This window comes from Amblyraja radiata, chromosome 14, assembly GCF_010909765.2.
Source record: "Amblyraja radiata isolate CabotCenter1 chromosome 14, sAmbRad1.1.pri, whole genome shotgun sequence".
In the NCBI taxonomy this organism is placed as follows: Eukaryota; Metazoa; Chordata; class Chondrichthyes; order Rajiformes; family Rajidae; genus Amblyraja; species Amblyraja radiata.
Window position 1 is genome coordinate 55,960,770 of NC_045969.1, and position 27,588 is coordinate 55,988,357.

Here is a 27,588-nt window from a genome sequence, read left to right on the forward strand (position 1 = left end):
TCCTACCTCAACTACCTCCTCTGGCAACTCGTTCCATATACCCACCACCCATGAGTGAAAAGGTTGCCCCTCAGGTTCCTATTAAATCTTTTCGCTCTCCTTGATGCGATGCCCTCTGTTTCTTGATTCCGCTACCCTGGGGAAAAGACTGTGCATTCACCCTAGCTGTTCCTCTCATGATTTTATACACCTCTGGGATGTGTTTTGTGTTAAACCACATATTTGGGAAACAAGGGGAAGTGGTTTTGGTATCAATGCAAAGTGTTGTGGAAGGTGAGAAATGAAGCAGTAACTAATTGAACTGTGGACCACCTATGGCCATTTCCAGGCTATCTTTATACTGTTGGCGAAGGTGAAATGGGGGTTTGCCCGTTGGACTGTGTGAGCTGTGTGTGAACAGGGAGTGATGTGAACGCTGTTTAAACCTGCACTGCCACCTGCCTGTCTATCTGAAGAAGACTCTCAAATCTGCTGAAGGAGCATAACAGCGCCATCTGCCTCGCTACCTGCCCCGCGCACTTGATCTGCTTTAGGCCTATGCTTATTGTTGTCCAATTAGATCAGATAATACTAATCTAATCAGATTTCCACCAAATATAATCTTAAAAGTTTCTCTAAAATTGAGTAGTTTGAATGGCCTTGGTCATTACCCTATTGTAAATTAAAATGTGATACATCAGATTATTAATATCATTGAATGACAAATTGGACACTATTGTTCCACCAGGTGGTGCTTCCATGGCAGCCTCAGTTTGTCTGTTTTTGTCTTTTTTTGGGGTTATTTTTAGTGTTTAAAAAGTTTGTGTTAATGTTCTCTGGTTTGTTTTATGTGGGGGGGGGGGGACTTTTTTTCGATCACGTACCTTGCCGGAGACACGATTGTTTTCTGGATCGTATCTCCGGTCGTTCTGCGGCCTAACATCGAGGAGCTGGAGGCCTTGCTCGGGACTGACTTTGAGCCCCACCACGGGGCGTGGACTTACCATTTGAGCCGATCCATGGCCTGGGATCGACGCTCCAACTGCAGGCCTGCGGACTTTAACATCAAGGAGCTCGCAGCCTTGGGTTGAGACCGACGTTTGATAAAGTGTGATTATGATGATTATGATTACCGCATGGTGAGGCAATTAGAAGGATATGGTTCAAAAGATCGGCATGGATATAGTGCTGTTGAATGACTCTATGACAAAGGTAACAAAGCAAGTCTTGAGTGATGGAATAACATGTGTTGGGAGATATCTGAGACACTGCCTGGTCCATCACAGGTACTGACCTCCCCAGCATCGAAGGGATCTACAGGAGGCGCTGCCTCAATAAGGCAGCCAGTATCACCAGATGCCCACACCACCCTGGACATGCTCTCATCTCACTGCTACCATCAGGAAGAAGGTACAGGAGCTTGAAAACCATGACCTCCATGTTCAAGAACAGCTTGTTCCCAAGTCATCTGGCTCTTGAACACAGTACAACACTAACTAAACAATATACTATGGGCTGTCTTCAGTTGCACCAGTATTGGGGTTATTAATTTATTGAATTATCTTGTTTATTATATATTACCTACAAGCAATGTGTTTAGAGGCCAATGATGCTGTTGTAAATAAGAATTTAATTCTTCCGTTGTCGGTGCATCTGACAATCAAACACTCTTGAGCCTTGACTTTTGAAATGACAAAAAATGAGAACAGCAAGGAAGACTCATGATCATTTTGATGTCATGTTCCAAATGGTTTGTCTTCTGAATCAGTAGAAAAAGTGCCTCAGATTCACGGAAGTATAGGTGCTCTATTTCAGCGATTGTAAATCGAATGGAATAATATGTAAAATAAACAGGATTAACATTGTCCATCCATTCTTCATTTAATTATAGAATCAGAATCAGAATCACACTTTATTCGCCAAGTATGTTTTGCAACTTACGAGGAATTTCATTGGCCCGGTCAGTCATACAATTAAAAGCAACAGATTCAAAAACAGATTTTAACATAAACATCCACCACAGTGACTCCTACACATTCCTCACTGTGATGGAAGGCAAAATAAAGTTCAAGTCCTTCCTTTTGTTCTTCCTCGGTCAGGGGCCTCGAGCCCCCCATTGACGGGACGGTCTTGAGTCCCGTAGCCGGCGCCGTTTGGGCCCTCCGCGTCGAGGCGTTCAGCTCCCGCATCGGGGGGTTGTCAGCTCCCCCGCTCCGGGCGATCGAACCTCGTGTCGGGGCTGGTCGAACCTTCTGCGGCGTTGGACCTCCCGACTCGGCCTCTCCTGAGACTGCGAGCCCTTGATGGTAAGTCCGCATTGACCAGGCAAGGGATCCGCTCCGATGTTCAGTCGATGCTCGATGGGGCTCACGGTGGTAGGCCGCAGAGTCCGGAGAATGTGACCCGAAAAATTTATCACATCTCCAGGAAGGTAGGAACTTGAAAAAAAGGTTCCCCCGATCCCCTCCCCCCTCCCCCCACATAAAACAAACCGAATACGCCCTATATTTTGCAGGTCCTCATTAACAGGCCCAGAACTGGCTATTAATTCAAGCTTTGGGGCCTAAATTACAGTGTAGGAGACTGTGTGACATTGAAGACACTGGTTCTTTTGACCAAAGGCTTTCAGTCCCTGCCTTTGTACAACACCGTGATTGCAGATTGTGCTTGGAGGTCTTGCTTCCCTCCGGACCCTTCAATCACTGGCAACGCTACACATTTGCTCACACATGGGGGAGGGAAACGATCCACATCTCACCACCAGTATAGTGCTTGCTCTTCACTGTAATACATCACAGACACATGATGAGGATTATCCACACATGCACCAGCGTGCCAAGAAATTCCTTGTTCACATGGCGCTCACAGTGTAGTAAGTAAGTAAGTAAGTTTATTGGCCAAGTATTCACATACAAGGAATTTGCCTTGGTGCTCCGCCCACCGGTAACAACATGACATACAGTGACAGTTATGAATGACTCAGAAAACACTAAACATTAATAATAATGATTAATGATAAAACACCATTGATCAAGCATGTGAACCAACAAAATACCAGATCAAAGGGAGGCTACAGAGTTTTGACTTGAGTAGAGCAACTATTCGTGGATAAAAACAGTTTTTATGTCTGGCTGTGGCAGCTTTGACAGTCCGGAGTCGCCTTCCAGAGGGAAGTGATTCAAAGAGTTTGTGGCCAGGGTGAGAGGGGTCAGAGATGATCTTGCCCGCTCGCTTCCTGCTAGAGAGTATACATGGATAGAAAAGGTAAGGAGTGGTTTGGTCCAAACACTGGCAGGTGGGCCTTGCGTAGATGGGGCATCTTGGGCGGCATGGGCAAGTTGGACCAAAGGGCCTGTTTCCATGCCCGATGATTCGACACGTACAATAATGATGAACACAGTGACGGGTGCAAAGCAGTAGAATGGTACAGTGCAAAATCTGAATCATGCAAAAGAACATTAAATGATAATGACGGAATATCCAATGAAGGAGAGTTCAAGAGAGTTTTATTGTCATATGTCCTGAAACGGAACAATGAAATTCCTACTTTGAGCGGCACAACAGAAATGTAAACTTTACTCAGTGAACACCATCATAAACAATAAAAAGGAAGTTCAGTAAATAAAAACACAAACAAACAAACAATAATATGAGCAAGAGTATGTGGCAGCCCCTCTGGGAAGGGGGTGTTTGGTTCAGGAAGCTGATAGCAGTGGGGAAGAAGCTGTTCTTAAGTCTGGACATCTGAACAATCCAGCTCCCGTAACGTCTCCCAGAAGGTAGAAGAGAGGAAAGGGAGTGGTCAGGATGGCAGATGTCGTTGGCGATACTTCCAGTCTTCCTGGTGCAACACACTGTGAAGATGGGAGGAAGAGACAAGCCTGTGACCGACTGGGCCGTGCTCACCACCCTGGGCAGGGGATCAGGAGCAGAGCAGTTCCCATTACCAAGATGGGATGCGTCCCACTGGAATACCTTCTACAGTACATCTGGAGAAGTTTAGGGGAACCCTCATCGACATGCCACATCTTCTCGGACTCCTCAGACAGTAAAAACACTGATGCACTTTCTTGATCACAGCATCAGTGTGAAGGGACAGGGCGGGTTGTTGGTGATTTGGATGGCTAGGATGCAGCAGTGTTCAGTCATGGTCCTGGAATAGTGATGACAATAGTGATGTCTAGAGCAAGGATCAGAGTCTCCCTTGTAGAACAGTTGTTCCCTTACCTGCATGTTGTATTCCTGCATTTGCAATTTGTGGAATTATGCTGATCTGGTTAAATTAGTGAAGACATTGAAGTGATTTCCAATGTCTGTTGTTTGTCGAGCTAACTTCATCAACTTCCAAGCTCTCCTGTAGCAAATGGAACTTCTTTGTAACATTTTTTACCCATTATCACTCCACTAATCAGCTTTGATTGATAAACCGTCTGTAAACCAAATCTATTCACAAATGTAAAGATCAAGGATTGTTAAGCAGATACGGCCAAATACGGGGAAATGGGAATAGCTTAAGGGCCTGTCCCATTTTCACCACCTAATTCGGTGGGCGGCGCTACTTTCGTCAGCAGCGGCCTCTGCAGTCCGTCTGCGTTTTTATTATTTTATGTCTATGTTTTTATGTAGTTTTTGTTATTTTTTGTTGGGGTATGTGTGTGTGGGGGGGGGGGGGGTGGGGGTGGTGTGTGGGGGGAGGGGGTAACTTTTAAATCTCTCCCTGCACGGGAGACCCGACCTTTTCTTTGTCGTGTCTCCGTTGTCGTTGGGGCTGCAACGAGGAGCGGCCTCCAACAGGAAGACCGGGGGCTGTGGTGCCGACTACTCACCTCACCGTCGCGGAGCTGGCCGAGTCCGGAGCGGGTGGAGCTGTGGTGGACGCTGCTGCGACCCGACCCCCGGTGTTTCGGAGGCTGCAACTGTGGGTCTGGCGGACGGCGGCACCGGGAGCCCGCGGGTCCCTGGAGGGAGACCGCTTTTCAGGGCTTCCGCAACGGCGACTTCTCCCGCCCGAGTTGCGGGGTTGAAGAGCTCCTGGAGCGGGGCCTTACAGCATCGCCCCGCGCGGCTTGGAATGGCTGCGGGACTCTGCGAGCGCCCGCCGGGGGCTCTAACAACAAGACCCGGTGCGCAACCTTGCATCACCCGGCGTGGCTTTAATGGCCGCGGGACAATTCGCCATCGCCCGCCGGGGGCTTTGACTTTGACTCTGACATCGGGGGGGGAGAGTGCAGTGGAGAGAAAAGTTTTTTTGGCCTTCCATCACAGCAATGTGATGGATGTTTATGTAAATTATGTTGTGTCTTGGGTCTATTTGTTTGTAATGTATGGCTGCAGAAACGGCATTTCGTTTGGACCTCAAGGGGTCCAAATGACAATAAATTGAATTGTGTATTGTATTGTAATTCACGACCTTTTTTACTCATGGACATTTTTCATCATGTTGAAAAAAACGCCCCGACTTACTTGATGCCACGAGTACCTACGACTAGCATCACTGCCTGCCTACGACCTCCTACCGACCATGCTGCGAGTATGAGTCAAGGGCAAACCCGGCAGAGGTTGTGAAAGTGGGACAGGCCCTTTAGATGGGCATCTTGCTCGGCACGGACGTGTTGGAACAAAGGGCATGTTTCCATGCTGTTTCATTCTTTGTACTTTAAGAATTACTCAAATATATTTGCACATGTAGTCATCATCAAACTGAAACTTGGGGGGGAAAACAAATGAAAGTATACTATCTAAACATCTTTTTTGATCATGGATAGATAATATAGCATAATTCACATTAAGGTGGATATAAAGTTCACTGGTTTACCTGGAACTGTACGTGACCTGATTGCAGCTATTATTCAGTTCAATCCAGTTAGTTTACTGTCACGTGTACAGGTACAGTGAAAGGTTTTTGTTGCGTGCTAACCAGTCAGCGGAAAGACAATACGTGATTAGTTACAATCGAGCCATTCACACTGTACAGTTACATGAGAAGGGAATAGTGTTTAGTGCGTCCGAGGGCTACCAATGAGGTAGATAGTACCTCAGCACAGCTCTCTATTTGCGGTTGGGTGGTTCAGTTGCCTGATAACAGCTGGGAAGAAACTGTCCCTGAATCTGGGGGTGTGCATTTTCACACTATTTGACAAACTAGGTAGCAAAGAGAGAGCTGGCATGAGTGTGACAGTAAGTGGTGTGGAGGTCATCTTGCACTCCGACATGGCTCTCCAATGTGGCTGAGAGCAGGAACACACAACTCCTCACTGCCCACTATCCGTGTGGTGGAACATCCTGGAACTGTGAGGTGATACCACTGGTACAAGGAATGACCATTTGAAGGTTGAGATTTAAGTTGATTACTGCCACATTTACCAAGGTACGGCGAAAAGCCTTGTTTTGCACGCTATCAATCAGTTCAGAAAATACTATACATAACTAGTTTAGCCTGGAACTGATAGATACATAGAACAAGAACTGGTCCTTCGGCCCACAATGTCCATGCCATACATAATGCCAAGACCATCTCTTATCTACCTGCACACAATCTTTATCCTGCATATCCATGTGCCGACACAAAAGCCTCTTAAACACCACTATCGTATCCGCCTCCACCCACCACCTCTGGCAGCGCGTTCCAGGCACCCTCCACCCTCTGTGAAAAAATCTTGCCCTGCACATCTCCTTTAAACTTTGTGATAGAATGCAAACTAATTGACAGTACCTAATACTACTTCAGATGTTCTCAACTCAGGCAGTCACCATCATGAAGGTATTTAGACCACGGTGGTGAGAAATAATAAGATATTCACATCTCTTGCGGCACTTTTAAAGGAATATTTCAGTGTTCACTAAAATCCATCTGAAGAAGGGTCCCAACCCAAAACAATGTTTATTCATGTTCTCTAGAGATGCTGCCTGACCCGCTGAATGACTCCAGCACATTGTGTTTTTTATCACTCAGAGCAGTATTCTTTACACAACTGAGTACCTGCATTTGGAGATTGCACCATTTTGTTGGCTGTACCCAGTTATATTCCAGTTTTAATCTTTACACACCACTCTTTTGGCCAGGAATTGAAATAGTACAGGTGCCACTTATATTGGATCCAAACTATTTGCTGCTGTTATTGCTGCCAACATCCACACATCTCACAATGAAATGTGAGCATCATAAAGTGAGTCAAAGTGCACAGCCTGCTGTGTAGTGGCAGATGGTCTTAAAATGATCTAAAGTCCACATTTATAGAGCATGGTTGTAAAGTGCGCAGTTGGATGTATGCTCTGCCTAGATACAACTTACCGGAGGGAATAGCTTTAAGGAGAGAGAGAGACAAAGTTTAAAGGAGATGTGCAGGGCAAGATTTTTTCACAGAGAGTGCTGGGTGCCTGGAACGTGCTGCTGGGGGTGGTGGGTGGAGGCAGATATGATAGTGGTGTTTAAGAGGCTTTTGGATATGGAGGGATGGTAATGATGATGCACATCAGGTAAGAGATGGTCTTGACATTATGTTGGGTATGGACATTGTGGGCCGAAGGGCCAGTTCTTGTGCTGTACTGTCTTGTGTGCTTATAAGCTCCAGGCTAAACTATTTATGTATAGTATTTTCGGATGTTATGTTCATGTTATAGTAGCAGAATTAGGCCATTCTGCCCATCAAGTCTACGCCGTCATTCAATCATGGCTGATCTATTTTTCTTTCTCAACCCCATTCTCCTGCCTTCTCCCCATAACCCCTAACACCCGTACTGATCATGCATCTGTCAATCTCCGCCTTAAAAATACCCAATGACTTGGCCTCCACCACCACCTGTGGCAATTAATTTCAACGAATTTGCCCCCCTCTGACTAAAGAATCTGATTGATAGCAGGCAAGACAAAGCTTTTCACTGTACCTCAGTACACAGGCCAATAAGAAACCTAAATCTAAAACTGATTTTTTTAATTACTTGCACCGATGACATCACGTAATAATACATTAAAGACAAATTTGCAAAACACTTGCTTGAGGTGACCATGTGATAAAGATCAAAACATGTCCTTATTATTCTTGCCCTATTCTCTAGTTCCAAATTCATAGGTGGAACATTCTTCTATTAGATTTAGCTCTGAGGGCTAACGGAATCAAGGGATATGGGGAAAAAGCAGGAACGGGGTACTGATTTTAGATGATCAGCCATGATCATATTGGATGGCAGTGCTGCCTCGAAGGGCTGAATGGCCTACTCCTACACCTATTTTTCTATGTTTCTAACTTTGCTGGAATTACAATGAAATTAATCTTCCACTCCATATAATGCTAATGTTACCACACCACACTTTGCAGGCATACAGTGTTCAGTTTAGTTTATTGTCACATGCATCAAGCTACAGTGAAAAACCTTTGTTGAGTGCTAACCAGTCAGCGGAAAGACAACACATGATTATACATGATTACAATCGAGCCATTACAGTGTACAGATACATGATAAAGGAATAACGTTTAGTGTAAAATAAAGCCAGTAAAGTCCGATCACAATTAGTGGAAGAGGGAGTGGCCAGGGTGTGACTATCCTTGATTATGCTGCTGGCCTTGCCAAGGCAGTGTGAGGTATAAATGGAGTGAATGGAAGGGAGGTTGGTTTGTGTGATGGTCCACGATTCGCTGCAATTTCTTGTGGTTTTGCATGGAGCTGTTCCCAAACCGAGCTGTGACGCATCCGTTATAACATAACATGCTTCAGTTATCTGGAGAATGGTGTCTGTGACAGAACAGCTCACGTTGTTTGAGCTGGCAGCTTAATTGACATGAATGGCAGCCATACATTCAGCATTTGCCGTGCTTCAAGAACTCTAGGTGTCACTGTTTGCTCACATTTCTACCCCCCTTACATTCTGACTTTGAATGACAGTTCAGGAGATAGAGGTTGACTGAACATGGAATAAATACAAACATTCCTGTTGACTGCTTTCATTCACTTGTTACAAAGAGCTTGCCTTGTACCTCACCCTCAATATTGATCATCAGGTTTACTGGACTGATGCATGCAATCAGATACTGATACCCCACGGCCAGAGAACAGGATTAGATGACACCCTGTCCTACAGTGACAGGTTTGGTACACTGCTGCTGTCCACTTGCCTCCACATCATGCATCTGACGTTTCTTCGGATACACCAGAGTCCTGTTTCTTGGAAGTGAAATGAAGGTTATGCTTGTTCACATTCTGCCATCTCACAGTTGCACGATATGTCAGGAGCAGAGGTGTTTACAGAGAGATCCAGCATAGAAGAGTCCACGCCGACCACCCATCCATCACCCGTTCACACTAGTTCTATGTTATCCCACTTTCTCCTCCACTCTCTACACACTAGGGACGATTTACAGGCGGCCAATTAACCTACAAACATCTATTGGATGTCGGAGGACACCAGAGCACCCCGATGAAACCCATGTAGTCACAGGGAGAATGTGCAAACTCCACACAGACAGCACCTGAGGTCAGGATCGAACCCGGACCTCTGGCACTGTGAGGCAGCAGCTCTACCCGCAGGGCCACCCTCACACAAATGATCAATAACTCACAGATGTCACATACTTGAATGCAGATAAACTTCAAATCGTATCATTAATCAGCATGGAAGCAGTCCCTTCAGCCCACGGTGTGCATGTTGACCAAATCAACACTCTGGGCTAGGCCCATTGGCCTTCATTTGGCCCAGAGCCGTCGAAACACTTCCCATCCAACAGGTTAAAGTTGGGAAGCCCAGTAATATTACATTGCCAAATTTCTGTAAATAAATCTCTTGGTTCTATCAGTATTCAAAATAGACATTTATTTTACTCCTTCCAGCACAATTTTAAAAACTATTCTTCCAGAGGAATTGTTTCAAAGTCTGACTCACCTCAGATATGCCACCCGTCCTGCCTAGCCCATCCACCAATAAAGGAAGTTAAATAGATAAAGAGTGTGTAGGAAAGAACTGCAGATGCAGCTTTAAATCAAATGCAGACACAAAATGCTTGAGTTAAGGGCCTGTCCCACTATACGAGGTAATTCAAGAGTTCTCCCGAGTTTCCCCTGATTCGAACTCGGAGAATTACGGTAATGGCAACTCGCAGGTACTCGGGGCTCTCGTGGACATTTTTCAACATGTTGAAAAAACTTCCCGAGCTTACCGCATTTCCCGAGTACCTGCCGTTAGCATTACGAGCCGCTAAGAGACGTCCCGAGCTCCGACGTACCCGCTACGTACATTCTACGTACTTACCACGAGTTTGGGTTTTTTTTAAACTCGGGAGAGCTCTTGGGTGAACTTGTATAGTGGGACAGGCCCTTAAGTCAGCAGGACAGGCAGCATCTCTGGAGAGAAGGAATCGGTAACGTTTTGGGTCGAGACCCTTCTTCATACTGATCAGTCTGAAGAAGGGTCTCGACCCAAAACGTTACCGATTCCTTCTCTCCAGAGATGCTGCCTATCCCACTGAGTTACTCCAGCATTTTGTGTCTACCTTAGATAGATAAAAATCTCCTTTATAAAACTTTGTTGGCTGTCTTTAATGTTATATTTATCTGTAAACTTCATGATCTAGCTTGTAAAAGTTGCTTCCATATCGTGATTCACAATAGATTAAACACTGCTTTGTAACTTCCTGGATTATTATTGCTACCAATTTAAAAGATAGATTTAATAACTTAATAACTTAATAACTTAATAACCGGGAAGTTTTTTCAACATGTTGAAAAATGTCCATGAGAGCCCCGAGTACCTACGAGCGGCCATTACCGTAATTCTCTGAGTTCGAATCAGGGGAAACTCGGGAGAACTCTTGAATTACCTCGTATAGTGGGACAGGCCCTTAACTCAAGCATTTTGTGTCTGCATTTGATTTAAAGCTGCATCTGCAGTTCTTTCCTACACACTCTTTATCTATTTAACTTACACTTAATAACTATTACACTTACAAAATATTTGATTGCCGATAAAGTTCGTTGTGACAATCTGACCTTGGTAAAGATGCTGCACAAATGCAAGGCATTTTGTATACACATGAAACTGCAGATGCTGGAATCTTGAGCAAAAGACAAAGTACTGGAGGAACTCAGCGGGTCAGGCAGCTTCTGTGGAGGGGAATGGGCAGGCGGCGTTTGGAGTCGGGACCCTTCTTCAGGCTGATGGAGGTGGGGGGAGAGATAGCTGGAAAAGAGAGAGGTGGGGGTGGAACAAAGCCTGGCAAGTGATAGGTGGATACAGGTGAGGGAGGGAAGTCATTGGCAGATGGGTGGAGTAAGTGACAAGGGCTGGAGATGAAAAGGAGACAAAAGGGTGTCAGATTAGGAGAGAAGAGGAAGGGTGACATCTAACGCCAGAAGGACGGATTTTTATTCAATGACTATTCCAATGGATGAAAAAATGAGCTAATCCACAAAATATCATTAAATATGTAACTCTAATTCATCAGTTGTTGCAATGTTTTCCATTGATACCATTTCCATTGAGTTAGATAGAGCTCTAGAGGCTGATGGAATCAAGGGATATGGGGAGAAGGCAGGCACAGGTTACTGATTGTGGATGATCAGCCATGATCACATTGAATGGTGGTGTTTGCTCGAAGGGACAAATGGCCTCCTGCTGCACCTATTTTCTATGTTTCTATCAGAAGCAAACTTGATGTGTGGCATTCTAGAGCTCTCCCCACATTAGCCTTTTGGTGCCCATTTTCAAGAGCGACTATTTTGTAATACACAGTGTGGTGAAAATCTATTAAAATGTGATGTTTGCCGAGTTACTGTAGCTCACAAGTTGGTTGTTTACTTTTTTTAAATTACAGGAACTGAGAAGCAAGTCCAAGGTTTGTGCCAATGTGTTCTGCGGTGCAGGGCGGGAGTGCTCCGTGACAGAGAAAGGGGAGCCCAGCTGCTTGTGCATTGCTGTAAGTCCCATTATTTTACAACTGTCTTACATCTGCTGAATGTAAAATTACTTCCTGGTTGTCTGGAGCCCTGGTGTAATCATAGATGATGCCCTCATACAACTCTCCTTGATATCCCGCAGCTCCGCTCCCCCTCCCCCTAGTCGCAATAGGGACAGAGACCCCCTTGTCCTCACCTTTCACCCCATCAGCCGTTGCATACAGCACATAATTCTCCGGCGTTTTCGCCACCTCCAACGGGATCCCACCACTAGCCACATCTTCCCGTCTCCAGCCCTTACTGCAGAGACCGGCTACGGGAGTAGGATCGTCCCGTCAACGGAAGGTTAGATGCCCCCGACCGCTGGAAGATAAAGAATGGAGAGATTGAACTTTATTTTGCCTTCCATCACAGTGAGGAATGTGGAGGAGCCAAATCAAATTCCTCGTATGTTCCTAAACACACTTGGCTAATAAAATATGGTTATGATTATTTAATTATTCACCTATACTGTGATAGATGTAGACACAAGGAACTGCAGGTATTGGTCTACAAAAAATACACAAAAGTGCTGGAGTAATCCAGCAGGTCAGGCAGTGCAGCATCTCTGGAGAACATGAAAAGGGGACATTTCACACTGGGACCCTTCTTCAAGCTGAGGAAGCCTGTTTCTTTTTTTCTGATGAGATGTAGTTGAACAGGTAACAAAAGGATTTTTTTGTGTACGCTTTAGTGAGTTGAATATGTTGTCTGAAGACAATGTTTCTGACAGAGGCTTGAGTCGTGTGTGTGGAGCAGTAGTTGGCTCACTGGTACCCTCTTGTGGTACTAGCGGGCATTAGCTACTGGGAGAGGTTAGACAGACTTCAATTGTTTTCTCTAGAATGCAGGGGAGACTAATAGAAGTATATAAAGTTATGAGAGGCATAAATAGGGTTGACTGTCAGAACTTTTTTTCTAAGAGTGGAAATGTCAAAGACTGGAGGTCATAGATTTAAGATGAAATGGGCCAAAGTTTAAAGAGTTGTATGGGACAGGTTTTTTACGCACGCACGCACGCACACACACACACCCGCGCACGCACGCACACACACACGCACGCGCGCACGCATGCACACACACACGCACGCACGCACGCATGCACACACACACACGCACACTAGTGAGTGCCTGCCAGGGGTGGAGGTGGAGGCAGATACGACAGTCATGTTTAAGAGGCTTTTAGACAGGCACAGGGATATGCAGGGAATGGAGGGAGATAAGCTGGCAGAGGAGATAAGTTTAACTTGACATCATGTACGGCACGGATATTGTGGGCGGAAGAACCTGTCCCTGTGCTGTCGTGTGCATGTTCTTTGATTGTACAACCTCTTGTTCAGAAATGAAACCAATATAAGATAGAAAAAGAAATAAAAATCTGTTAAAGAAGGAACTGCAGATGCTGGAAAATCGAAGGTAGTCAAAAATGCTGGAGAAACTCAGCGGGTGAGGCAGCATAGAAACATAGAAAATAGGTGCAGGAGTTTGGCCCATTCGGCCCTTCGAGCCTGCACCTCCATTCAATATGATCATAGCTGATCATCCAACTCAGTATCCTGTCCTTCTCTCCATACCCCCTGATCCCTTTAGCCACAAGGGCCACATCTAACTCCCTCTTAAATATAGCCAATGAACTGGCCTCAACTAATTCCACAGATTCACCACTCTCTGTGTGAATTTTTTTTTTCTCATCCCGGTCCTAAAAGACTTCCCCCTTATCCTTAAACTGTGACCCTTGTTCTGGATTTCCCCAACATCGGGAACAATCTTCTTGCATCTAGCCTGTCCAACCCCTTAAGAATTTTGTAAGTTTCTATAAGATCCTCCCTCAATCTTCTAAATTCTAGCGAGTACAAGCCGAGTCTATCCAGTCTTTCTTCATATGAAAGTCCTGCCATCCCAGGAATCAGTCTGGTGAACCGTCTCTGTACTCCCTCTATGGCAAGAATGTCTTTCCTCAGATTAGGAGACCATCTATGGAGCGAAGGAAATAGGCAACGTTTCGGGTCGAAACCCTTCTTCAGACTGTTAAAAATCTGTTAAACCTCCTTAGTCCTTGGCAAAGCCAACACGCTCATGCTTCCAAACAGTAATATTGAAGTAACACCATTCAATATTGTGAATGAATGAGAAATAAAAATGGTATTTTAAACTGTTTTATTTTCAGAGTACATTCAGAAGCACACACAGCTCCTTTCATGAAGTGTAACAGAAATGTGTTGATAAGTATTCTGCATGACAACCCTTATCAAGTCCCTGAGGGACCAAACTGATGACTCATGCTTTTTGTAGATCATTATGTCCCGCGGAGGGGTTTATTAAAATTCCATTTACCAACGCTTCAAAGGATTGAACAAGTAATGATCAGATTAGGCAACAGAAGGAAACAAATAAGGTCTATATTACCCAGTCTATATATCTGCCTGACAGATTACATATTATTTAAAGGTTCATTTTACTGATTTAATGGTGAGCCTGGTGTGATTGCAACAAACGCGTTATGAAAAAAACATTGGCGGTAAGTCTGATGTGGACCAGAAATCATTGCAGCGCAGTGGGTTTGCATGGAAGTACTCTGCTTATTTAGATCACAGAACATAGAACAGGACAGCACAGGAACAGGCCATTCAGCCCACAATCTACTTAACCTTACTCGCTGCCTCAAGGATATAAAGTGCTGGATGGCCCAGAACTTCCTCCAACTAAATGAGAGTAAGTCTGAGGTCATCCTTCTCGGCCCCTCGGACTCAATCAAAACGATAGCAGGCAGCCTTGGTAGCCTTACCCCATTACTCAAACCTCACGTCAAAAACCTCGGCGTGATATTTCACTCAGCATTGAAATTTGACCAACAAGTCAATGCCGTGGTAAAAGCTAGCTTCTTTCAGCATCGGCCGATAGCTAAAATAAAACAATTCCTCCACTTTGATGACCTCGAAAAGATCATCCACACATTCATCTCCTCCCGCCTAGATTACTGCAACTCTTTACACTGGCATCAGCCAATCTTCCCTGTCCCACCTGCAACTGGTCCAAAACGCCGCTGCGAGACTCCTGACGGGCACCCGAAAAAGGGACCACATCACCCCGATCCTGGCCTCTCTCCACTGGCTCCCTGTGCGGTTCCGTATACATTTCAAGACCCTCCTCTATGTCTACAAAGCCCTCAATGGGCTTGCCCCCGCCTACATTAAAAGTCTTCTCACCCACCACTCCACCTCCAGGTCCCTCAGATCGGCCGACTTGGGGCTACTGAATTATGTCTAGGCATAAGCTCAGGGGCACAATACACACAATACACAATACAATTTATTTGTCACTTGAACCACATAGAGGCTCAAATGAAATGTTGTTTCTGCAGTCATACACACAAGAAAAAAAGACCCAAGACACAACACAATTTACACAGACATCCATCACAGCGCATCTCCTCCTCGCTGTGATGGAAAGCAAAAAAACTTATCTCTCCCCTGCACTCCCCATTCCCCTCCCGATGTCAGAGTCAAAGCCCCCAGTGGGCGATGGCAATTGTCCCGCGGCCATTAACGTCGCGCCGGGTGATGCAAGGCCCTGCTCCGGGTCTTGTTGTTGGAGCCCCCGGCGGGCGCTAGCAAAGTCCCGCAGCCGTTGAAGCCGCGCGGGGCGGTGATGTCAGGCCCCGCTCCAGGTCATCCTCGACCCCACGACTTGGGCGGGAGAAGTCGCCGTTGCGGAAGCCCCGAAAAGCGGTCTCCCAGCAGGGACCCGCGGGCTCCCGATATTACTGTCTCTCCAGACCTGCGGCTGGAGCCTCCGAATCTCCGAGTCGCAGCCGAGCGCCACCACAGCTCCACCCGCTCCGGTCTCGGCCAGCTCCGTGATGGTACGTAAGTCCACAGGCCCCGCGACTGGAGGCCCAGGTCGTTCCTGCTGGAGGCCGCTCCACGTTGCAGCCCCAACGACAACGGAGACCCGACAGGGAAAAGGTCGGGTTCTCCGTGCAGGGGAAAGATTTTTAAAGTTTCACCCACCGCCCCCCACACACACACACACACATACCCCATCAAAAAAAAATAAAAACTGCATTAAAACGGGACAAAAAATAACAAAAAGGCAGACGGACTGCAGAGGCCGCTGCGACGTGAGTCGCGCCGCCCACCAGATCTTTGCGGTTGCAGCTCCTAGACTGTGGAACAGCATCCCCCTTCCCATCAGAACTGCCCCCTCCATCGACTCCTTTAAGTCAAGACTAAAATCTTATCTATACTCCCAAGCCTTTCCTGACGTCCACTGAGCGACGGCTATATGTATATATGTATGTAGTTTGTTTGTTTACACTATTCTTATAACAAATGTAAAGCACTTTGGCCAACGAGAGTTGTTTTTTAAATGTGCTATATAAATAAATGTGACTTGACAATGTCTGTACCGAACCTGATGCCGTTAAACTAATCTCCTCTGCCTGCACATAATCCATATCTCCACAGTCCTTATATATCCATATGCCTATCTATCGGTGCCTCCAAAACACCACTATTTAGTTTTTATTTTGTTTACTGTCACGTGTACCGAGGTACAGTGAAAAGCTTTTGTTGTGTGCTAACCTGTCAGCAGAAAGACTGTACATGATCACAACGAGACATCCACAGTGTACAGATACAGGATAAAGGGAATAACGTACAGGGCAAGATAATGGCCAGAAGAGTCCAATTCAAGATAGTCCCAGGGTCTCCAATGAGGTAGGTATTATCTCAGACCCACTCTCTAGTTGGTGAGAGGATGGTTCACTTGCTGTGAAGAAACCCTGTCCCTGAATCTGGAGGTGTGCGTTTTCTTCACACTTCTATGCCTCTGGCCTGATGCCGATTGTATTTGCCTCAGTCACTACTGGCATCGAGTTCCAGGCACTCACCACTCTCTGTGCAAATAAAACTTACCCCACACACCTCCTTTACAGGATACTAAAATGTAATATTATTAAGGCAGAATCAATGGTTTAATTTGTTAAATGTATTGGAATTCTTAGAAGATATTCTGTAAGTAGCAGGGAACCGATAGAAAAAAGGCTTTAAATTTCTGAAAGACATTTGATAAAATGCCACACAAAAAGACTACTACATGACAGGGTGTTCTGGTGTTGAGAAGAATAATATAACATAATCAAGGACCACTCATACCCTGGTAATTCCCTCTACTCCCCTCTTCCCACAAGATACTAAAGCTTGTATGCACGAACCACTAGATTAAAGGGGCTGTCCCACTGCAGCGACCTACTCCGCGAGTGTAGGAGAGTTAGAAAAAATGTCATGTTGAAGACCTCCTTCGACTATGTTGAAGACTAGCTTCGACTAGCTTCGGGAAAATTGAACACCGAATAGTGGAGAGTGAAGACGATCTCCTTCGACCTCCCTTCGACTATGTTGAAGACTATCTACAACTACCTTCGACTACCCTTGAATACCTACGACTAACATGCCTACCTACTACGACCTACTTCGACTAAACTTACGAGTAAAAAAAGTATCGATTTTTTTCCATGGCGACCTTTTTTTACTCGCGGGCATTTTTCAACATGTTGAAAAATACCCCCGCGACCTAGCTGAGGCCTCGAGTACGCGGGTACTACTCTCGAGCATGAAGGAGAGTTACAAAGACCTCCTAGGACCTCGTGTCGAACATGCTGCGAGTGTGAGTCGAGGGCAAACTCTTGTGAACTCGCGGATTAGGTCGCCGCAGTGGGACGGCCCCTTAAGGAACAGCTTCTTCCTCTCTGTTATCAGACGACTGAACAGTTTTCTCATAAGTTAGAGTGTAGTCTAATCTTCCAACCTACCTCATTGCAGATATTGGATTTTTTTCTCTGTAACTGTAACGCTACATCGCTATAACCCTATATTCTACACTCTGGTGTTTCTCTCTCTGTGCACTACACGTTGTGGCTTGATGTTACTCGTGGAGTATGATTTGAGTTGACTGGATAGCACGCAAATATAAGCTTTTCACCATCTCAGTACATATGACACTAATAAACCAATACTAATTATAAAGTGGCATGGAAGGAGGATTAGCCAACGGACAGAAGGTGAAGGGTGATAAATAAGTTTGTGAATTTGTAGAATTCTCTGCCTCAGAAGGCAGTGGGGGCCGATTCACTGGATGCATTCAAAACATAGAAACATAGAAAATAGGTGCAGGAGTAGGCCATTCGGCCTTCGAGCCTGCACCGCCGTTCAATATGATCATGACTGATCATCCAACTCAGTATCCCATCCCTGCCTTCTCTCCATACCCTCTGATCCCTTTAGCCACAAGGGCCACATCTAACTCCCTCTTAAATATAGCCAATGAACTGGCCTCAACTACCTTCAGTGGCAGAGAATTCCACAGATTCACCACTCTCTGTGTGAAAAATGTTTTTCTCATCTCAGTCCTAAAAGATCTCCCCCTTATCCTTAAACTGTGACCCCTTGTTCTGGACTTCCCCAACATCGGGAACAATCTTCCTGAATCTAGCCTGTCCAACCCCTTCTATAAGATCCTCCCTCAATCTTCTAAATTCTAGCGAGTACAAGCCGAGTCTATCCAGTCTTTCTTCATATGAAAGTCCTGACATCCCAGGTTAAAGAGTTACAGTAGATAGAACTCTTAGGGCTAGCGGAATCATGGGATATGGGCAGGAACGGGATACTGATTGTGGATCAGCCATGATCACATTGAATGGCGGTGCTGGCTCGAGGGGCCCAATGGCCTACTCCTGCACCTATTGTTGATGTATTTATGAGTTACATTTGTACTGATGAGCCAGATGAACGACTGAGTGTAATGTAATGGGAGAGTAAGCTGTGAACAGGAACAAAGAGCACAGTGGCTAAACCACCAGTCTAACAATCTAGAACTACAAATTCAAATCCCACAAGACAGCAGTGGCATTTAAATTCATTTAATGCAAGGAATTCTAATGAAAGCAAGTCATTTTTGGTAAGAATGAACCAACCCATCTATTCAGCAAAGGTAGCCCACTGCCCTCACCTGCTCTGCTATATTGTGACTTGAAACTAAAACAATGTGGCCACTGAGATTGCCTTACAAGCCAGACAGTAGTCTCTAGGCTAAAGCAGAAAATGCATGAAATCAGATGGACATTACAGCATTGACCGAGACATTGAATTAAGACTGGACAAAGTCACTCAAGTCAAGAGTGCCTCATTGTCAGGTAGACACAAAATGCTGGAGTAACTCAGCGGGTGAGGCAGCATCTCTCGAGAGAAAGAGTTGTCGACGTTTCGGGACGTGACGCTTCTTCAGGCTGATGTGAAGAAGGATCTTGACCCGAAACATCAGCCATTCCTTCTCTCCAGAGATGCTGCCTCACCCGCTGCGTTACTCCAGCATTTTGTGTGTGCTTCATTGTCATTTGTACAGGCAATGGAACAACGACATTCTTACTTATTCCAGCTTAACATGTCCGTAAACGCAATAACACACAGATAGATATATTATAATTAATAATCCAATGAGATAACCGTAACAGTGTGAAACCAAAGTCCATAGTGCGACCAAAGACAGAGTCTATAAAAGATCATAGTTGCTGAGGTTAGTGTTGGGTAGAGTTCCAGGGGCTGAAGGTTGCTGGGAAGAAGCTGTTCTTGAACTCCGTGACATTTTTTAGGTTCCTGTACCTTCCTCCCGATATGGAATCAATACTGTTATTTCTAATCTAGTTGTATGAGGAGTGTAGAAAGGCATACTGGGAGCAACACCAAATGTTCTAAAAAATGTAGTGAATCTGATGGGTTTCCTTTGGACTGTTTTGTCCGCTCTGGGCCGTGGGAAAGGCACATCCGTTCCTCGCCCAGGTTACTCCCACACCATCTCCCACCAGCAACTCTACCACCAAAGACTTTGAGGAAATGACCGCACTACATTCTCACGCGGCCATTCTCTTTCTTTCTTTGCTCCAGGAATGCAAACATCACAAGAGGGTGGTGTGCGGCAGCAATGCGAAGACCTATCGTAACCACTGCGATCTTCACCGTGACGCCTGCCTGACCGGCATGAAGATCCAGGTCTCCCATGACGGGCATTGTGAAGGTAAACCAGGGGTTATTGTTACTTTACAAAAATATTTGATGGTGCCTCCTTCCGACAGCTTACTTACCTGTTCCTTTGTGTTTCCCTCACAGAAAAGAAGGATAACAAAGCAGCGGCCAGCAGTCCAGGTGAGGGATATATCAGGGAAATCTCTTTCTGTGGGATTTCAATGTCTGATGCATGCATACATTTAACTGTAACTCTGTCACGTAGACACATACCAGCCCAAACACAGACCCTTCAACCCAACTCATCCAAGCCAAACAATTTGCCCCATCTAAACTAGTCCCATATGTCTGCATTTGGCCCATATCCCTCTAAACCTTTCCCATCCATGTACCTGTCCAAATTTATTTTAAATGTTGTTATAGTACCTGCCTCAACTACCTCCTCTGCCAATTTGTTCCATACACCCACCATCCTCTGTGTGAAAAAGTTGCCCCTCGGGTTCCTGTTAGATCTTGTCCCTCTCACCTTAAACCTCTGCCCTCTAATTCTTGATGCCTCTACCCTGGGTAAAAGAGTCTGTACATTAACTCTATCCATTGCCCGCATAATTTTATAAACCTAAAACCCCTGTCCCACGGTACGAGTTCATTCCAAGAGCTCTCCCGAGTTTGCCCTGATTCGAACTCGGAGATTTACGGTAATGGCCACTCGTCGGTACTCGGGGCTCTCGTGGACATTTTTCATAATGTTGAAAAATCTTCACGAGTCTTCCCGTGCTTACTTGCCATTAGCGAGTCTTCCCGAGTACCTGCCGTTACGTTACGAGCCGCTAAGAGACGTCCCCGAGCTCTGACGTACCCGCTACGTTCATTCTCCGTGCTTATCACGAGTTTGATTTTTTTTAAACTCGGGAGAGTTCTTGGAATGAACTCGCACCGTGGGACAGGGCTTTTAGTAAAATCACCTCTCAGCCTCCTGCGTTGCAAGGATTAATGTCCCAGCCTGCTAAACCTCTTTCTGCAGTTCAGGCTCTCGAGTCCTGGAAATTATTATTGTCACTCAATATCTTCTCCACACTGTTTCCAGCTTCATGGCATCCTTCCCCTTAATATTCAAATTGATTGTAATTTCTGAGCATCACAGTCCCCAGATTAGTCGGAAACTGCTCGCATGTCCCAGTGTAAGTGGAGGGAAATGAATGACCACATGCATGACATAAGTACCAAGCCCATCGACCATGCTCTGACCACCATTCCCCAGCTATGTCCATTAGATTCCAGAGAAACCTCTCGCGGCTCCCCAACCTTTATGCAACAGAGTTGGCTCTCAGATATAGGCGGCACGGTGGCGCAGTGGTAGAGTTACGGCCTTAAAGCGCCAGAGACCCAAGTTCGACCCCGACTACGGAGTTTGTATGTTCTCCCTGCAACCCAGGTGGGGTTTTTCCTCCGAGATCTTCGGTTTCCTCCCACACTCCAAAGACATACAGGTTTGTGGGGGCATGAACATCGAATTCTCCCAATTTTGTTAGTCCTTGCTATCTCCTCCCCTTCCTCAGTCCCCCTGCTGTCTCCTCCCATCCCCCAGCCTTTGGGCTCCTCCTCCTTTTTCCTTTCTTGTCCCCGCACCCCCCTCCCACCCCCGATCAGTCTGAAGAAGGGTTTCGACCCGAAACGTTGCCTATTTCCTTCGCTCCATAGATGCTGCTGCACCCGCTGAGTTTCTCCAGCTTTTTTGTGTACCTCAGGTTTGTAAGTTAATTGGCTCGGTATAAATGTAAATTGTTCCTAGTGTGTGTAGGATAGAGTAGTGTGTAGGGATCGCTGGTGGGCACGGACTCGGTGGGCCGAATCCGCGCTGTAACTCTAAATTAAACAAAACTAAACCACAGCTGCAGATTAGGCAATGGCGGTTTCGATGGAAATGATAACTCGATCTGTGAATATTAGAAGAATTTATTCCTGCAGAGCCCTGTTTAGGAAGATTATAATTATAGCACGTCCCAGCTGACGTGCTTATAGACATTTAGCATTCCTTTGACTTTGACTTCCAGCTTGAAGAAGTTTGTTGTGGATACAAAGTAATGAAGTGAAATTATTATTGTCACTCAAATAAACGTGGCACCATGGAGACACAAGCTGCAGATGCTGGAATCCTCAGCAAAAACAAAGTACTGGAGAAACTCGGTGGGTCAAGCAGCATCTGTCAAGGAGGGTCCCCTGTTCATTCCCTCCACAGATGCCGCATGACCGGCTGAGTTAGTCCAGCACTTTGTGTTTTGCGGTATGTGGCACCACTTCTTTGTTTTGAATCTCAGTGTTGTATCACTGCCATGATGTTGCATTTGCAGTACTTAGTTATGCTTCACTGCTGTTGTTGCCATGATGGGAGTAGCTACTAAGATGCAGTATATGGAAAGGGACATGTAAAACGTCTGTGAAACCATTGCTGAGTATAAAAGGATTTTTTTACAATCATGCTTATTCTTTGTCTTAACCCACTGATGTTAGCTGGCTTTATGGGATCAACCTTTCTGGTGGCTATGAAGAAATATGCATTTTGCCCTTTATGGCCTGTAGATTGAAATCTCAAGGTGATGAAAAAACTTTTCCTGGTGATTTTTGAGTTCAGAATACATAGAAACATAGAAAATAGGTGCAGAGGAGGCCATTCGGCCCTTCGAGCCAGCGCCGCCATTCATTGTGATCATGGCTGATCGTCCCCAATCAATAACCCGTGCCTGCCTTTGAAAAAGTTCACTTAAAAAGATAGACAAAGTACAAATTCTTAAGACCAGACAAAGCTTTAATTTAACGTTTGACTGGTGTGGACTTAGAGACCCAGAGGCAACAGTTTCACGTCTGAATCTCCAGCAGCACACACAAAGAAATACCAGAAAACGCGAGTTTATATACCTACAGATATAAAACCAATTGCATGATGTAATGTACAAAAACCATCATCCACCTCCATATATGGAGTTGTTTTTCACTCTTTGCCAAAAGCCAGTCATCCCAATGGCATCCTCTGGGCACCTTCTTATCTGATTAACCTCTTCAACTTACATAAATAACCTTGTAAGAGAGCTGTGAACTATTCAACGTTCAAAAAACCCTTGTCACGATGGGAGTTGTTGAAATCCCATCATGCATTACAATTGGCCTTTTACAACAGGAAAGCTTAAATATGGCAACAATCGCGTAATAACTAAATCTTTCACCTTCTCCCCAAATCCCTTGATTCCACCAGCCCCTAGAGCTCTATCTAACTCTCTTAAATCCATCCAGTGATTTGGCCTCCATGCCCTCTGTGGCAGGGAATTCCACAAATTCACAACTCTCTGGGTGAAAACGTTTTTTCTCACCTCAGTCTTAAATGACCTCCCCTTTATTCTAAGACTGTGGCCCCTGGTTCTGGACTCGCCCAACATTGGGACCATTTTTCCTGCATCTAGCTTGTCCAGTCCTTTTATACATTTAGTTTGTTTCCACACAATGGGTTGTAGTTCAATACTACACATAAACATTACCTATATCAGACTGATTTATTAAATTTGTCTGAGATTTTAGACATTCTACTGGGGTAATTATTTCAACGGTATGAGCATTGAATTGTCCAATTTAAGGTGACACTCCTTCCACCTTAGGTTACTCCCCCCCCCCCTCCCTCACCACTTTTCCACCACACCTCTTCCCTTTCCCGAGGCCCACCCCTATCCCAGTGGCACCCATTCCTCCCACCCACCATCCCCTTCCACCTATATCCCTCCCTCAGGCTTTGCAGTTCACTCCAAATATGCCTGATCTGGCATCCTCATGTCCCCACTTGTCACCTTTTCACCTCCAGCCTTTGTCCATCAATCAGCCAATCAGCCCCACCCCCACGTATCCACCTATCACTCACCAGGAAGAGGCAGAAAGCTGGAGTAACTCAGCGGGACAGGCAGCGTCTGTGGAGAGAAGGAATGGGTGACGTCTCGGGTCGAGACCCTTCTTCAGATGAGCCGAAACGTCACCCATTCCTCTCTCCGGAGATGCTGTCTGTCCCGCTGAGTTACTCCAGCTCTTTGTGTCTATCTTCGGTTTAAACCAGCATCTGCAGTTCCTTCCTATATCAATCGCCAGGCTTTGTCCCACTCCCACCTCTCTTTTCCGGCTTTCTCCCCCTTACTCCATCATCAGTCTGAAGAATGGTCCCGACCGGAAACGTCACCTATCCGTGTCTTCCAGTGTGTGCACTTCCTTGTGCCTCCACTGGGATGATCATTGTTTACGAAAGAACTGCAGATGCTGGAAAAATCGAAGGTAGACAAAATGCTGGAGAAACTCAGCGGGTGAGGCAGCATCTATGGAGCGAAGGAATACGTGACGTTTCAGGTCGAGACCCTTCTTCAGAGGCTTCTGAAGAATCTCACTCCCATTTTTGTCTACCTGGGATGATCATTGGTCTTTTCACTGATTGTTAAACCTTCCCCCCTCCAGTTGTTTGCTATCAGTCGGATCGGGACCAGCTGCGACATCATGTCATGGAATGGCTGGAGACAGAGATTGTTCCCGATGGCTGGTTCTCCAAGGGCAAGAACTACACAAACATTCTCAACAAATACTTCAAGGTAAGTGTGTCCTTCACCCTTGAAGCCTGGACATTTATCATGTTATTTATGATCAATATTTTTAAATGCTATGGAGCAAAGTAAAAGATCGGAGGGATATTGGGCCAAAAGCGATCAGGAGGGATGAGCTTATGGTATAGGTGCCCTTATAAAGGTGTACAGAATCATGAGAGGTATAGACCGGGCAAATGCACGCAGTCTTTTGCCCAGAGTCCGGGAATCGAGGACCAGAGGACATAGGTTTAAGATGAGGGGGAGGGAAGATTTAATAGGAACCTGAGCTGTAATTATTTTACACAAAGGGTGGTGGGTACATGGGAAGAGCTGCTGGAGGAGGTAGTTGAGACAGGAACTAATATAGTATTTAAGAGTCATTTGGATAGGTACATGGATAGGATAGGTTTAGAGGGATATGGGCCAATGGGACTAGTGCAGACAGGACATGTTGTTCAGTGTGGGCAAGTTGGGCCGAAGGGCCTGTTTCAATGCGATATGACTATGAAACAGGAAACAGCCTGTGGGGGGTGAGAGGAGCGCCAATCTTTTCAGCCAGGGACGATTAAAACTAATTAGATTGTGATGAAAGGAGACATGGGAGGCCACCTCAGATCCATGGCACGCACACCCCGTACTGTAAGCTGTCCCATTTGCCTGTGGCTTGTCCATATGCCTTGAAATCTTTCCTATTCATGTATCCTGGCTGATTTTGAAAGAATCTTTAATTATACTCTTGACAGAATTATGATGATGGCGACTCCTACTTGGATTCCAATGAGTTCCTGAAATTCATCGAGCACAATGAGACCGCTGTCAACATCACCTCACGCTCTGACGACGATGAAACCAAGCTCCTTCGGTGAGGCGTGAAGCAAGAGGAATCTCACTCTCCGACTTGGTGTTGGAGTAGTCTTTTGTCTAGAGTTATGGGACCTCGTGGCAACTGAAAAGGGCGGTGCAGTTTCACAGCTGTCGCACAGCTGCAGAGACCTGGGTTTCATCCTGACCCCAGGTGCTGTCTGTGTGGAGTTTGCATGTTCTCCCCTGTGAACGTGTGGGTTTCCTCCGCGTCCTCCAATTTCCTCCCACATCCTAAAGACGTGTGGGTTAAGTGGCCTCTGTAAATTGCCCCTGGTGTGTTGAGAGCAGAGATCCTATAGTGGAGCAAGATAGACCACTCCTGCTAAATGCAATGGGCTGACGTGTAGTACGCAACGGAAGGGAACGTGGGCCTTTTTGTCATCCATTTCAGTAACCCGACCCGATTCGCAGTGTAATCAACGTTGCGGGGGAACAGTTTGTGTTAATAAATTATAATTCTGAAAATGAGGAGAAGATTTTTACCAAAGAACTTTTATTTTTACGAGGATGTTTCCGTAACCGGCTTCCGTCTCCGCACCAGTTATCTTTGCTCCGCTATGGGATCTTTGGTGCGGAGACGGAAGCCGGTTACGGAAATGGGGCCGAAAATCACCCATGAATCTGCCCATGACCGTACTACGTCTTTTTCGTCGAGTGGACTATCTTGCTCCACTATAGGATCTTTGATTGAGAGGGGATGAGAAAGTGGGACAACTAGTGTGAACCAGTAATGCTAGCCAGTTGAATTAGATTATCTACATTCCATGGATGAAGGCAGTTTAAAAAACAAATGTTTTTGCTGGCATTTTGTCAGTGGACTATTAACACCTATTTGAGTGAAAGCCTTTGGCACACATACCTGCCACCGTTGTCACTGGCACTGTTTATCACATAACTATCATGGCACTGGAGTTATAGATAGAAGGAAATGAGAATCCCCTCCTCATACTAGATTTGCTGACTGGGCAAACTGCAGAAAATCCTAATGAGTTGCGCTGGCACTTCTATGGGGATAAAAGGCTGGTGAATATTTGGTTTATTTGCGAGATGTAAGACTTCTCAAGTTAATACTGATGAGAACTGCAGTTGCTGGAACCTTGAGTAAAACACTAAGCACTGTGGTAACTCAGCAGGCCAGGCGGCATCTGTGGAGAGACGCACGTCTGAAGAAGGGTCCCAACCTGAAACGTCGCCTGTCCATTCCCACCGCAGATGCTGCCTGACCCATTGAGTTCCTCCAGTGTTTTAATATTGATGGGAACTTTCTTTTGCTGCTGTTTTTATGTGTGCAATTTTTACTACTTGCGTGGTCAGACAGTCGGGGTAATAAAAGGTGTGCTTTTCTGTAGGGGTCTGTGTGTGGACGCGTTGATTGAGCTCTCCGATGAGAACGCTGACTGGAAACTCAGCTTCAATGAATTCCTCAACTGCCTGGATCCCAACCTTGTCCCTCCTGAGAAAAGTAAGTAGAAACTGGAACCACCCTGCACCTCATGGACAGAGTCCACCAACTAGTCTTCGATACTCTCCCCGTCTCTCTCCTTGCGTGTGTTTGCTCCGTCATGATCTTCCGTGCTACTCACCCCACCTTTGGTCACTTGTCTCGTCCTGCTCTCGTCCTGATGGCCATTTTCATGTGCAAGCTTCGAGTGGGAGATTGCTAATCCCTTCTCACAACCGGTCCTGGTCTTGTACTTATGCCATGCCTCACATCCAACAAGGAGGGCTGTAGAAGTTGAAGAGCAGTAAAGGGGCTGTCCCACTTGGGAGACCTAATTGGCGAGTTTAGGAGAGTTTGAAAAAATGTCATGTAGAAGATCTCCTTCGACTATGTAGAAGACTAGCTTCGAAGAGCTACGACCAACTTCGGGAAAATTGGACTATGATGAAGACTATATACGACTGCCTTCGACTACCCTCGATTACCTACGACTAACATGCCGACCTACTACGACTAAACCTACGAGTAAAAAAAGTATCGATTTTTTCCATGGTGACCTTTTTTTACTCGCGGGCATATTTCAACATGTTGAAAAATACGCCGCGACCTAGCTGAGGCCTCGAGTATGCGGAGACCACTCTCGAGCATGAAGGAGAGTTACAAGGAGCTCCTACGACCTCGTGTCGACCATGCTGCGAGTATGAGTCGAGGGCAAACTCGCCAGAACTCGCGGATTAGGTCGCCCAAATGGGACAGC

At 45.8% G+C, this 27,588-nt stretch overlaps 1 protein-coding gene across 1 annotated transcript in view; it reads left to right on the plus strand.

Moving 5' to 3' along the window:
* The window catches only part of fstl1 (follistatin like 1), an 80,279-nt gene that overhangs the window by 37,530 nt on the left and 15,161 nt on the right, over positions 1-27,588 (plus strand). Inside the window, exons 3-8 of the mRNA XM_033033411.1 lie at positions 11,781-11,882; positions 19,842-19,971; positions 20,064-20,099; positions 24,402-24,532; positions 25,270-25,388; positions 26,740-26,852. Coding sequence (XP_032889302.1) covers positions 11,781-11,882; positions 19,842-19,971; positions 20,064-20,099; positions 24,402-24,532; positions 25,270-25,388; positions 26,740-26,852 — 631 coding nt within the window. The remainder of the gene's footprint in view (positions 1-11,780; positions 11,883-19,841; positions 19,972-20,063; positions 20,100-24,401; positions 24,533-25,269; positions 25,389-26,739; positions 26,853-27,588) is intronic.